General features: G+C 36.4%; 1 protein-coding gene across 1 annotated transcript in view; it reads right to left on the bottom strand.

Annotated features, from left to right (window-relative positions):
- ccdc73 (coiled-coil domain containing 73) overlaps nt 1-15,454 on the bottom strand; it is a 71,585-nt gene that overhangs the window by 6,861 nt on the left and 49,270 nt on the right. The window contains exons 12-16 of the mRNA XM_062967762.1: nt 14,576-14,635; nt 9,683-9,787; nt 8,282-8,392; nt 4,400-4,610; nt 251-1,537 (exon numbers count right to left, since the gene is read on the bottom strand). Coding sequence (XP_062823832.1) covers nt 251-1,537; nt 4,400-4,610; nt 8,282-8,392; nt 9,683-9,787; nt 14,576-14,635 — 1,774 coding nt within the window. The remainder of the gene's footprint in view (nt 1-250; nt 1,538-4,399; nt 4,611-8,281; nt 8,393-9,682; nt 9,788-14,575; nt 14,636-15,454) is intronic.

Below are 15,454 nucleotides of genomic sequence, written 5' to 3'. Positions count from 1 at the left end.
AGTGTTGACTTTGCAAGTGTTCCAATGAAGCAAACTTGGGGCAAGCTATTGGATTTAGTCAGTTAATGAAACTACATTGTCAACTTTCCCCGATTCAAATTCTAGTAAAAGCAAAATGGGGATTAATGAGTTCAGTAATTGAGCCTAGGATTGTAACCTGACACTCCAACAATATTTTGGCTTAAGTTGTTTTTGTTATCCATCACAGTGATTCTATACTTTGAAATAGCTGTTAACACTCATTTCTTACCTAATGGTTCTTCTTTTAGAGAAGCATGCATGTTCACAATTTGACCAATTTCCATTGAATTCTGGCTATTTTTGAATTCTTGTAAAAGTGGTTTTACTTTAATTGAGAAAGCTGGTTTGACAGTTGAAGCACATACACTTTGAATTTCATCTTGACACACTGTTTTCGTGGTTATTTTATTTATAATTGCAAAGTCAAGGGCAGGCATTGCATTTCTCTGTACTGAATGTTCAGTTGTTTTTATGGGTAAAGAACATGATCTGTCTAAGCTATTTACTTCTGAAACAATTTCTTCTGTAAGTTTACCTTTTAATGACTCCTGCCTTTCTTTTAACGATATATTAACTGAATTACCACTTATTATAAATTGGTCATCTACTGTATGGAATTCCCTTTCTTCATCTCTGTTAACTTGCTGAATGCTCACATCTACAGTCTGAGATTCATGTACATTTTCGCTGTTTAAGAGGAAGACCTTGTTTATACTCTCTTCTTTCAGTTTGGAACCGTCTTTGTCAGAATATTTTTCTGCCATTTCATTTACATCTTTAAATGAGTTTTCAGCATTTAAATTGCGGTTCCTCAAGTTTTCTTCATTGTTAATATGAGAATTTTTACCTAATTGGTTGTTCAGAGAAGCATGCAAAGGTGGTGTATCCTCTTGTGTGTAGAATGAACTGATTTTCTTACAGCACTCACAGTTTTTGTGACTTGGTGATATTTGCTTTGCTTTACAAACTTCACTGCACTCATCTAAGCCATCAGGATGGAAGTTTGTATGATTCACAGAATCATACACAGAATAACTTTCAGAGTTCATGTGGGCATTTGTATTATGCTCACTATCCTTTTTGCCACAATCTTCACTTGCAGAGGAAGCTTCCTCATGGATTGTACAGTTGATAATTTCAGTCTTTTCAGAAGCAAATTTATTTCTAATACTTCCATCTAGATGTTTGTTTGGTTTTGTTGAAAAATATGTATTTTGGTTAGAATTACCTAAATCTTCAGTACTTTCTAAGAGCATTTTACAATCTTCCACTGGGAATTCTGCTGAGGAACAGTAATTTTCTGAGTTGTCTCCCCTGACTTCTATTTTATCAAAAACAATTTCATCTGCTTTTCTTTCAGTTGTAGTTTCTTCACCTTCAGCAATACATGACCCATCTGCTGGTTCTGGAGTAATGACACCGATTGTATATAAGGGGATGCCTACAGAAAGCTCCTTTTGTTTTGTCTTCAAAGGACAAACTTTATTATCTTCATTTACACAATGATCAAGATAACCTAAATATGGTAGGATGAGAAAATATTATTAATCATGAACATTAAAGTATAAATGCTTTGAAAATACAATTCAAAATAATTTTCTAAATGACAACTAAAATGTATTCAGAGCAAGACAAATGTTAAAATATTTTATCATGCTGTGGCTGCACGATAGTAAGTATTTCTGTCTTTTGGAAGTAACACAGTAAATCTCCACAGTGACAAAAAAGTGGAAATTAATAGCAGGTGTAATGCCTTTGTCTCCTTTGTCATTTGCTTATTTTGTCACAGGCAGGTCAGCTGCACAAGCCAGTTGCACCTACCTATAGAACTATATGATCCAACATCCTAACTTCCTTCTCTCCCAGGCATTAAAGTCCTAAATCAGAAAGATTGTGGCAAACAGAACAATCTATTCCTTTGATAACCTCTTTCTTCCTATAACGGGCATATGGAATACAATAGAATAGAAAGGAACAGAAACAGCAGAATGTATACAACATTGCCATTTCCAACTACTTTTATCCAACTAGGTGTGATTGGTTGGGACGAGAGACAGGGCGTTCTCAGTGGTGGCCCCTTGGCTGTGAAACTCCCTTCCTAGTGGCATTAGGTCACTCCCTCCCTCCTAGCCTTTGGAAGGAAAGTAAAAACCTGGCTCTGGGATCAAGTCTTTGGAAAATAGGTAAAGGTAAAGGTTTTCCCTGACGTTAAGTCTAGTTGTGACCAACTCTGGGGTTGGTGCTCATCTCCATTTCTAAGCCGAAGAGCCGGCCTTGTCCGTAGACACCTCCAAGGTCATGTGGCCGGCATGACTGCATGGAGCACCGTTACCTTCCCGCCAGAGTGGTACCTATTGATCTACTCACATTTGCATGTTTTCGAATTGCTAGGTTGGCAGGAGCTGGGGCTAAGAGCGGGCGCTCATTCCGCTCCCGGGATTTGAACCTGGGACCTTTCGGTCTGCAAGTTCAGCAGCTCAGCGCTTTATCACACTGTGCCACCACAGTGCAATAATAATTTTGAAATATGTGCAATGACCACGGAACAGCCTTAGACTACAATTTCTGGATGGCATGATTTTAATATTGAAAGTAATGTTTTTAAATGTTTAATATGTATTAATTTTAATTCGATTTATTTTAAGCTTAATGTTTGTATATGTTTAAGACATTGAATAATTGCCATATGTAAGCCGCCTTGAGTCTCCTTCAGGGTAGAGAAAGGCAGGGTATAAATAGGGTAAATAAATAAATGAACTATTTTATCTAGTTCCTAGTTTTTTTCCTAACAGCCCATCCCACAACTATCTCCAAAAATATATGTTTAAGATATGTGAAAGATTTAAATTGCACCTGAACTGTGAAGACAATAATTGACTTCCAAAGGGTTTTAAATGTAGTTCTAGTCTAAGTGTGATTAAAAATTTGTTGAGCTGCTCATTCTAACTTTTACTTTGATACTATCCAAATGAAACTAATTTTATTCCTTGATAAAATTTTATTAGAATGAGAATCTCAAAATGGTTACTGTCGTACAACTTTTTGTCATGTAAAGGTCTTTGTGGAATCTTATTTAGAATTCACAAAGCAGGTGTCTTATTCCAGCCAATCCAGGCTACACTCTTGGCCTCAGGAACATTTAATTCTTCTGTAAGTCTAAAAGTTAAAGTAAGAATTATTGGATGTGATTCCTGTTCTTCTCCTACTCCCCAGTTGGCATTTTCGTAATCACTGCTAGTGTCATGGGGCCCAAATGTGTGTATCCCCTCTTTCCTTAACACTTCCTTCCTCTACTGTCCTCAAATTTGCTTTCTTTAGTCAGACTGATTTTGAGTTGTTTGTCTAGCTAGCAAAAGGGACTATCAGCAGTTGAATAATATGATGAATGAGACTATCATTAGTATGTGTCTGTTGTGTAAATTCATGCATATATCCACTTTGTTTATGTATGTGAAAGAGATTGAGAATGAGAGAGGGGAGAGAAACTTGATTTCAAACTCCAGTTTTGGAGCATCTGCAGATTCTCTACTAAGCAATTATTGTCTGAAAATACAAATCCATGCTTTTAACTTGTGCAAATTATAGAACATGTGTTCAAAAACAGGGAGCAGAACTTGAGCATTTTTTCCATAGAATCACAGTGTCATAGAGTTGGAAGAGACCACAGGAGCCATCCAATCCAATTCCCTGTCATACAGGATTGCTTGGTTTTCACTTTTGCGAGGTCCTGGGCCCCTAACCCCAGCAAATGTGAAGGGCTGACGGTAGTATCATAAACAAGGAGAATAATGAAGAAACCAATAGTTAAAACCACTTATCCGAAGAGCTCCAGAGTTCTGCCACTCTAACATTTCAAGTAACAAAAAGAAATACTAGCACCGCCAGACTTAACTCTACTCATACTCTTCTTCCATTTATACTGTGGAAATCCTTGTCCCTCATTGACTGAAATATCATTTGTTTTAACACACAAAACCAAAACTTGTATATATGGCACATTTGCATATAAACACTTATCTAGCAAGTACTAGAGACAGGAAGGAGCTTCCCCCTTCAGTTTAGCAGCCTCACTTCATACTATCTCATTGGGAGTTGGAAAACAGTGCATCATTCCCCTCCCACAAATAGGTGTAGTAAAGCAGGGATATTCATACTCTCACATGCATTTGTAATACATTTTAGGCTGCAACTTTAAAATGAACATCTGGCAAAAAAAATACCAATGTAAGACCATGTGACATTACACTAAAATATTTTAGCTGAATTCTGAGATTTTGGTTAGCAAAGCAAAAATAATTATTCTTCTATAATTAAAAAAAAAACAATTACTTTGATTCATAATTTTAGACATGTTTCATTGTAACTGTTAACTGCATACCTTCACTGCAAACTGAATTCTCATCTGCTCTGTTTGTATCACCTTTGCTTTGTTCTGTTTGCATTTCACCAGAACCAAAAGAAGAAGGTGGAATGTTTGTTACTCCATTTTCTTCTTCTGCAACGTTATTACAAACACCTAATGTTGTTTGAGTAGATTTGTTTTCTTTATGGCTTGTATGTATTTGATTTTCATTACACACCTTTTCAGCCTGGAGTAAAAATAAAAGATACCATATTTGCATTATAATAAAGATGAATTTGAGAGAGGAGGGTTTCAGAAACATTTTAACCCACTGTGTCTCTTTGAAATTTCTTTGCAAAAGATTATGTTTGCAAACAGGCTAGTATCAGGTGACCAAAGAAGACATTTCTATTGACAAAACCACATGAATACCACTTAAACACAGTGGGGTCATACATGTACATCCAGATCTGCATCTCATAGAAAGATGAGTAGCATGCATTGAGATTTGCATTTGGATGCACACAGAAAGGTAGCTGTTGTTCCTCTTCACTCCACTATTTTCAATGGGGAGGTGGATAAAGGAAACAATCCCTGAAATGGTTCTTAATAAGAAGCATAAAATAAAGTGGTGATTCTCCCCATCTTGATTCTGTAGCCTTTGACAGTGTACATGTTATGTTGAAATTCAAACCTCATGACAATGCAGCACAGAATTAATGTACTATCTCTTTTAGGTGCATGAGTGTAACATGGGATTAAACTGAGATTTTGATTCTCTTCATCTAATATGAAAAGGCTTTTGACTATTGGATGGCACAGAAATTTAACAAATCAATGAATGGAGAGGTGAAGTTTGAAATCCACTTTGAAATTTAAGTATTTCCTTTTGAAATTCAGGTCTACTGTTATTAGTATGAATTGTGGGCCCTGTAGCCAAAACCAGCTTTGGGTTGCAACCTGCTAGCTTTAATTAAGCAGAATGAGTAAAAACCAAAATAGCAAGGGACACAATAGACACATCAGTCAATATAGTAAATATCCACATAATAAAGGTTTTGAACAGCCACAATTTAAACATTTCCTAGCATTGACTTTGTGGCCTGAAGTGCTTATTCCCACAGAAGAGCTCTAACCTGAGATGAATTGTGTAAAGCCTGAGAGATAAAGGAAAATGCCCATCAGTTTGTGGCAAATTACACAAAATCTCCAAGTCAGGTTAGAGCAGTTCCTATGGCTGCAGGGAAAGTGAAGGGGAAAAGTCTGTGTCATATCTCAATGTCATCTTATGTTCAGTTCAACAATAGTAGTCTTCATCTTCATACACCAATAAAGTATTTTTAATGTGCATTGAGTTTTCAATGGATTAGCCAATACTATAAATAACCCAGGACAGCCTCTGAAAATTGATGTATGCCTATCTTTTCTGCTAATATTTGCTTTAAAATAAACATACTTGTGTCCAATCATAGTTACATTAACATTCTAGATTTCTGAGCATAAAAAAGTTAGAAAAATATAGACCACTAGCTGTGTTCGGCCACGCGTTGCTGTGGCTTATGGGAATTATTTGTTGACCAGGTGGAATAGCAGTGAATAGCCTTGCAGCCTCAAAGCCTGGCCGTTTTCTTCTTATGTGAATCCTTGTTTGGTGAGCTGGAATACAATGGAATAGGCTTGCTGCTTGGAAGGCTGGGTACTTGCGTTCTAGGGGAATGGGTTTTTTGGCCAATCTGAATTGCACTGAATAGCCTCGCTGCTTCAAAGCCTGGCCGCTTTCTATATAGAGGCATCCTGCCTTGGGCAGGTTGAACGGGATGGAGTAGCCTCGTAGCTTCAAATCCTGAGGGCTTTCTACCTTGTGGAATTCTTGGTTGGCCAGGTTGAATTAGCAATTAATAGTCTTGGTGTGGCAACTATGAATGCTGCAATTAGCCACCTTGATTAACATTTAATGGCATTGCAGCTTCAAAGCCTGCCTGCTTCCTGCCTGGGGGAATCCTTTTTGGGAGGTGTTAGCTGGCCCTGGTTGCTTCCTTTCTGGTATTTCCCTGTTTTCAAAGTGTTGCTCTTTATTTACTGGGTTGTTGTGTGTTTTCCGGGCTGTATGGCCATGTTCCAGAAGTATTATCTCCTGAAGTTTCACCCACATCTATGGCAGGCATCCTCAGAGGTTGTGTTGCCCTTTATTTACTGTCCTGATTTTAGAGATTATTGTTCTATATTATTATACCACAATAATTATATATTATATTTATAATCTTATATTATCTGCTTAGAACTGGATTATATGAGGCCCCTTCTACACAGCTGTATAAAATCCACACTGAACTGGATTATATGACAGTGTGGACGCAAGATAATCCAGTTCAAAGCAGATACTGTGGATTATCTGCCTTGGCATTCTGGGTTATATAGGTGTGTGGAAGGGCCTTGAGTCTACACTGCCATATAATCCAGTTCAAATCAGATAATCTGTATTTTATAGGCAGCGTAGAAGAGACCTCCGTGAAGAAGCCCTGAGTTCCACTGTTGCTGAATGGGTTGCTAGGAGACGAAGTGGGCGGGGCATACCCTTCTAACTGGCATTTAGGGGGGGAAACGGCTTTTCCTCGTCCTCTAATTTGGACTTTTTTCTAGGTTTTTTGTTTGAAAGACATATTTTGGATGACTATGTCTTTTGTGGTCAAATTTGCTGTGATTTGATTCAGTGGTTTTGTTGTTTACTCCATAATAAATGTACATTACATTTATATATATATATAGATTATTCATTATAAAATATGAGTTATGGTAAGATAAAAATCACTTCCATCTTATATAAGAGACCAAAATGGCTTTAAAAGTAAGCATTTCTTTCTCCAAGCAGTGAGTATGAGACATCACAATGACTTTATTTATTGACTAAAAACATTAAAAGGTGGGAACAGCCTAATTGCATACAAAACAAACACACAATGACTGTATATTTTATCTCATATTTCAGCTTCTAAAAGGCTAGCTACTTGCTTATTTTATTAAAAAAAAGAATGTGAGAATTATAACTTTTCCAAGGAGGGGCATCTGCCAACTTTATCATTCAAGCAAATGACCCTAGGTATCTCAATCTGTTCCATACGTACTACAGAATCAGGTGATCCGGACAAAGTAAATTTAGTGTTTGACAATAGAGATTACATTTATATTGGATGAACAATGGCAATCTAAATCTTAAATCTTCTAAAGGGCTTCAGATAGCAGAAAGAATGCATGTGCACCACACATATTTAACAAAAGTGTTATGCTCCTACACATACTGTAGATATTCTGCTTTTTTGGTTGAATGGGGAGATGCATAGAACCCATTTTGACCCATGGATTATTTTCCCTGGGAGAACATTTCAAATGAATACAAAAGGCAATTATGGAGCATATCTTTTCCACTCATTCTTACTGAATTCCTAGCACAGCTGTTGAAAAATTATCTATTACAGAGACAACTAAAATACTCAGCTCTCAAACACGTATTCTCATTTCTCTAGTGAACAAAGCACATTCTAGTTTGAAATTAGCTAAAGCGAAAACTGAACACTTGACTGGTGGTTGCCTGGAATTTTCTTCCATCCCTCTTCCCCCTATAGCTCCCTAGGACCTATAGCTAGCTTCAGAAGGCTTCCCAAGCTGCCGGAATCAGTTCTGGGAAAGCATAAGAAAGGACACTTAACTGACCCTGTAATAATTTGTCATTCTACCAGTAGAATTGTTGGATACTGCAAAAAAAAAATCACCTAGATAAATTTGAAATGTTCAGAGGTAAATAATATTTGATCATATTCTTATTTATGTAAAACTTCCTTGAATTTCTGGAATTATTTGGAATGTTTTGATTACTGCTTAGAAGCCTTGTTAATACACAAATATTTAAATAAAAAACCCAACCTCATCTTTCCAAGTGGCTTTTCTTTTCCCATATTCATTCTGAAGATTAAGGAACTTTTGTTCATTTTCTTTTGCCTTCTCCCTTTGCAGCTCATTATCTCTTTCAAGGGTCTGCAATAAAATTAATTATCCAAAAAATAATCAATACCACATTAATGAATTTTGATGTGTTTTATGTTGCTTGGACCTTTTCTGCTAACATGCTGAAAATGCCATACAGATCAGTGATAATGTGCTATCACAACAATAATTTTCATAAATTAACAGAAAGGTGCTTATAGTTTAGCTAACACAAAGCAGGGGGAGGTTATGAAAAAGAAATGGCTATAAAAGGGTATAAAAATACTTGCCATTATTCAGTTTCACTGCATAAGTTTTAATGTGCTGAAAAAGTAATATAAAGTGCAGAGCTAAGAAATATGAAGTGTAGCACATTCTAAACCTTTGTTTGTGAAGATAAACACTACAGTACAACCTAGAACATACTTTTATTATAGCAATCAAAGCTCAATTTACTTTATTAATATTCCATGTAATTTAGATGCAAGATTAATTAAAATCTGTAGTGCAGACTTTGAGTTCTGTAGTAAGAATTTTAGTATTTAGGGTTTTTTTATTTTCAGGTTTTTAAAAACAAAACTAGAAAATGGGTTGCTAAAATAAGGCCAGCACACAATTACTGATATTATTTAGAATATATATGCTTTTGTGGCAGAAAGTCCACTAAGAAGGGATTTAAATTATACTGCTTGGGGCCGGGCTGTGGCGCAGCTGTTGAGCAGCTGCCTTAAATCACTCTGACCATGAGGTCATGAGTTCGAGGCCAGCCCGTGGCGGGGTGAGCACCCGTCAATTAAAAATAAAAAATAGCCCCTGCTCGTTGCTGACCTAGCAACCCGAAAGATAGTTGCATCTATCAAGTAGGAGATAAGGTACCACTTATAAAGTGGGGAGGCAAGATTAACTAATTTACGACCTGAAATGAGGAAGTGCCGTCAGTGTGGATGATGAAGCAGCTGCTCCCCCCGGTGGCCAGAATCGAACATCCCCTCAGAAGAAGGTTAACTTGCCTCTGCGTGTGTCTCTCAGTCTCTGTTTGATGTGTTTATGGGCACTGAATGTTTGCCCTATGTGTGTTATAATGTGATCCGCCCTGAGTCCCCTTCGAGGTGAGAAGGGCGGAATATAAATACTGTAAATAAATAAGTAAATAATAAGAACAATGGGTTAACTCATTGCCATCCCTATTGTCAAGAGGATATTTGACATGTATTGCATATTTTAAAAAATGTATAAAAGGTGACAAGATTTAGTGCACCTTACACACACACACACACACACACACAAACTCTTTTAAAATGTATTTGCAGATATCTGTAGAATCTATAATTAACACTTGACCTGGCATTTTTCTTTCAGTTTAGTCATCCCCAGCTCCATCTTTGCATTCACTTCTGTTTGTCTGCTGAGAAGTTGCTGCATATGTTGTAGTGAAGCAATAATTTCCTTATTTGATGAAGGAAGGAAAATGCATTTCAAATAACAAGGTCATTATGTAAAGGTGATCATGCTAGCACAAGCAAATGTTACACAAAAATAAATAGTTGGTCATACAATACTTTTGCAGTAGGATGCTTCCATCAGAACCTCTGGGTTCCACATTTAGACTATCAGGAGCATATATTGACATCTGGGTTAGAATAGTATGGAAGTCAGACTGGTAGTCACTAATTTCATCCAACTGATGCCACTGAAACTCAACATTTAAAGGGAACATACATAATAATGAGGTGGAAGTTTATAGATGCTTATATAGAGATGGTCTATTACTGGTATGTTAACTGACTTTTGCTAATTTAGCATAAACTGTTGTGTAAGCCTATTTGATAAAACTGCTTAAGCAACATTAAGAATTGCCTTGCTGTGCTGTCACGCCTCTGCAAGATTTCTCACTGTTTACTCTTGTTGAGCCCTCATTTAGTTAGAGGAGATGTATATGAGGAGATGTTATGTATAATTTGTGGGATTTGTCTAGGTAGCCTCTTCCTCCTTGTGTTTGAAGTCTCCCTTGCCCTTTCCCTTTAAGACTCCTCTAAGGGGCAGAGTCTTGGCCAAGACCCTTCTGGCTCCTTGAGGAGTCAGGCAGTGTGGTATTGGAAGAAGAGTAGGGAAGGTGGAAGAATCACAAAATAGAACCTCACGTCGAAGCTACGCAACATGTCAAAGCTGCGCAAGTCAGTCACATCGGAGCTATACATCATAGTTACATAAAACTAAAGACACAAAGTAAATCCACCTCAAAGATATAACAAATTAAGATCCAACTGAAACCATATTAAAGTGACATCCAGTCAGAACTGTGATCATGCTTCAAGGACTTTAACCCTCCTCACAAAGACTGGCAGTAAAATCTTGAGAAGAAGAAGTTTGAGATCTGTTATTTAATAAATTGTTCTTACTTCAAATGTGTAGCATTCAATTTGTTCCCTGCTTTGCAGATACCTTCCAAATAACTAGTGCGGGGTCAGAACATGTACACTGGCCAACACATTTTGTTGCCTCAAATGTGTTTCTTTGCCACGGTGGCTGGGTGGAACCAAGCACTGCCTATCTCAGAACATTTTATACATTATTTGTTATTTATAAAGTATATTTTCTTATTTAAAAACACATAACAAAAATTAGGGTGTTTTTAGTGGGCCGGAATGTATTAATAGCATTTTAATGCATTTCAATGCGAAAATTCACTTGGAGATAAGAATGCTTATTTACCACATTTGTACCCCACGCTTCTCACCCCAAATAGGGCGCAGGCAGCGATTCAATGCCATACACATATATGTCCATAAAATAAACAAGTACAATTAAAATCCAAACAACGTTTTGACTTAAGAACATGGTCATGGAACCAATTAAATTCTTATCTCAAGATATTACTGTACCACACATTTTCTCTTTTCTACTAAAAATTAAAGTTAGATTAACTAAGATAACATTTATCGCCCTTCTTAAAAACAGAGACAGCAATATTTTTATTCCAACTACTGGGAAATTCTCAAGTTAAAATAAGTGCTATGAGGGCCTACTACCGAGGGCTGTCCAAAAGTAAGTCTAGCTTCCCCTGTGCATTCCACTTAAGCAGGTTTGAAATTAGTTGTTTCACTTAAATAGCTGTCACATCTGGCCAAGTATCAGTTTCTGTATTATTAGGAAGTTGTAATGATAGCAAGAGACAGAGTGGTGTAATTTTTGGAACACTGGTCTATACTCTGGAGACTAAGGTTCGAATTCCTACTGGATGACTTTCAGGCAGCCACATTCTCCCAGTCTCAGACGTAAGCAAGGGCCGCCGCCCCCCGCCCCCTCTGAACAACTCTTGCCAAGAAAACCCTCTGATATGTTCATTTAGAGAAGTGGTTCTTAACCTGGGGGTCCCCAGATTTATTGGCCTACAACTCCCAGAATTCCCAGCCAGTTTACCAGCTGTTAGGATTTCTGGAAGTTGAAGGCCAAAAACATCTGGGGACCACAGGTTGAGAACCATTGATTTAGGGTCACCAGAAGTCAGAAATGACTTGACGGCACACAGGGACAACCATGATACTGACTGAATCTGTTCCTGCATCTAAATTAAAGGCTTGCTAAAAATATGGTCTTAATATTTTGGACATAATGCCTTCCTCTAATGACCTATCACATGCAGTTTTGCAGTGTGCCTAAACACTTAAAAAATGGCCACCCATGGAGCCCATCAGACAATGCATGGTCATTCCGTGGCTTTCAAGTCAGTTCCCAATTTAAAATGTTCATTGAACCAGGTATTCAGAACTCTAAAGTTAAGCGACTTCATTTTGTTTCCCTGTGTAGAGATGGACAAAATCAAAAAATATCAAGTGGGATGGAATTCCACTTGTCCGCTTGTAAATGTAATCAATACGATGATATTGTGTGGGCAGAGCAGAGGTGGCCAATAATGCTCCCTTTCTCCCACTATTACCATTTGGGGACTATGGAAGAAGGATCGGTAATTTATTATGTTCTTTCCATTTCCTCAACTGCACAATCTTGCAAATATGCTACTTTGCTGTTCTTACATTTCCCTTTTTCACAGGAAAGGTATCTCAAATGTAGCTTGTGTTCTAAAGTGAAAAGATTTGGGGGGCGGGAGGCATCCCAAAGCACCATGGCAAAACTACGATCCCCCCAGTCTTCCTATTCTCGTGGGATGAAGTTCTAAGCCATATTTAGTTTTCTTCGGTTTTACAAGTTATCAATTGCCAATGTATTCTAAATTTTGTGTATTTTCAGTTTGTTCTGTATTTGTCCAAATCTGTGATAAGAGGCTTGCTTTTGCTTCTCTGACAGATCCTTTAACAAGAGATTCATGGTTCCATCATGCAGCTGTCTTAGAGAAGAAAGATCTCACCTGTCTGCATTCCTACTCTTCAAATTTAGAGCACATTTTTCTGTTGCTATCATGTTATTATAATCTGTTCTTGCATTAAAGACTCCCATTATAATTACTGGACATGTAGGAGACTCAAGACTAACCCCTATGTCATGATCACAACCTTTAGAATCTCTTGGGAGATGATAAAATTATTGTTATTGTAGTTGCTGTGTGCTTTTAAGTCTTTTGGGGCTTATAGTGACTCTAAGGTGACCCTATAATGGAGTTTTCAGGGCTTGAAAATGTGAGACTTTCCCAAGGTGAATTTCCACGGCCAAGCAGGAAATCGAACCCTAGCCTTCACAGCCACAATCCACTATTTAAGCCACTACACCACCCTGGCTCCCAGGTGCATTTGTACATATTTTAATTCACTTGGAGCTGGCCAACTGAACTGTCTATATTAAGCATAATGAATCAGTCTGAAGTACCCGAATCTTAACTTTTCAGCTAACAGACTCATCAAAAGCAAGGTCACCTGTATTTTTCCCCTTCAGTTGATTCTTTTTACCAGGTACTGAGAGTAACTGAAAACTTTGCAATTCAATCTTTAGCACCTCTTTCTTGTAAACCAAACATAGGAAACTCAGACAGGAACTGTAAAAAAAAACCTGGCCCTATCATCTTACTTCTCTATCCAGAGATATTCTGGGACAATACCGTGTTACCAAAAGGTTTTTTTTTAGGAAAATGTGAACTATTCCAGTATTTTACCTTGTTTTTAATAGCTTTGCTATTAGGCACAGAAGTCTTTGTCCACCCTTCCTATTGCACCAGAGCCATCACTTAGCTTGGCACTAGAAAATACCTCTGAGCAAGTTGGATTTTCTTCTTCTTTCTCACTACAATCCCCCTATGATGGCTCTGTGAGGTTTCCCAACCCTTTACAGCTACTTTTGGTGGTGTGTGTAGAAGGCTATAACATGGGCAAGGTCCAGCTTCCTCTTGTTTCCACTAACAGTTTTCTGAGCACAATTTCATTAAACTTAATCCTGACTTGAATGTTTTACTAATTTTCTTTTTAATATATTAATATATAATACAGAGTAGACCCAAGTTACAGATGGCAACAATACCTTTAATGCATTACTTTGGGTGGGACAATGAGAGCATGACAAGGTCCTTTAAAAAAATAATCATTAGTAACGTTACATGTACTAACAATTTTTAGTAAGTGTAATGTTATACTTTATATGTGTAACAAGTTACCTTATTCCTAAAATGTTCCTTTTGGTTCAAGATTGCATTTTAAATAATATAAATATTAAAATAACTTCATAAATGACACATTTTAAATAATGAATACTTCCACCTTTCAAAAAATAACAAGCAATGGATTACTGTTCTAATCTCTGAGCAGACCCAGATGTAACATCTACTTGGAAGTTGGGACTGAGTTAAGCTTGTTTCATTTTAAGTATATACAATGAGGCTATTAAGAGTAGCAAAGATCTGCTGTCAACCACTGCCAGAATCTAAAGGTTCAGAAGTGATGATGGGGTCCAGGAGCATCTCTGACAGTAAGTCTCAGTAATTAGAGAAAGCCTTATCAACATTGGGTGGACATTTTATGCAGGCTCCTGAATACTATTTTTTCAATATTATCTGATAGCTTTACCATCACTTCTTAATTACTATGGCAGGAAAAGACACCTGATTTCTACACTGTGGATGATCAAGTTTAAGCACGTCATTTACAAAGTAGATAAAAAGACATGAAGATGCTAAAAAACTATGTAACAGTTCGCATGTTATTCTTTGGAAGTCTCTTTATAATTGCATGTATTTCTAATAATCATTGTTAATTTGTGATACATTCACAATACACATTAACTAATCTTTACCTGCTTCTCTTCCTTCAGATGTGTATTTTCTTCAATTAATGTTGTATTTAACTCTTTCTCCTATAAATAGAAAAAAGACCATGGGCCAAATCCAGTTTATTTGTTTATTTATTTATTTACGACATTTATATCTCGCCCTTCTCACCCCGAAGGGGACTCAGAGCAGCTTACAAGTTATATGTACATACAATATATTATATTATTAGCATAGCACAATATTAGTATCATATATTACTGTATTGTACTATACCACTATACTGCAATATTATTAGTAATTTTACATGTAATATATAATATATAATTACAGTAGAATCTCACTTATCCAACATAAATGGGCCGGCAGAACATTGGATAAGCGAATATGTTGGATAATAAGGAGAGATTAAGAAAAAGCCTATTAAACATCAAAATAGGTTATGATTTTACAAATTAAGCACCAAAACATCATGTTATACAACAAATTTGACAGAAAAAGTAGTTCATTACACATTAATTCTATGTAGTAATTACTGTATTTATGAATTTAGCACCTAAATATCACAATGCATTGAAAACATTGACTACAAAAATGCGTTGGATAATCCAGAATGTTGGATAAGTGAGACTCTACTGTATTGTATTATTACATTGTATTATTATTAGTATTACATTGTATTACAATATTATGATCAATATTATATGTACATACAATATATTATTAGCACAGCACAATATTAGCATTATATATTACTATATTGTACTAGACCACTATACTACAATATTATTAGTAATATTACATATTACTATATTAATATATAAATATAATTATGTTCTATTATTATTAGTATTATATTGTATTACATTATAATATTATTATCAATATTATTATATTATTAGCAT

This window comes from Anolis carolinensis, chromosome 1 (genome assembly GCF_035594765.1).
Source record: "Anolis carolinensis isolate JA03-04 chromosome 1, rAnoCar3.1.pri, whole genome shotgun sequence".
Taxonomy (NCBI): Eukaryota; Metazoa; Chordata; class Lepidosauria; order Squamata; family Dactyloidae; genus Anolis; species Anolis carolinensis.
This window is presented reverse-complemented; position numbering and strand designations above follow the sequence as displayed.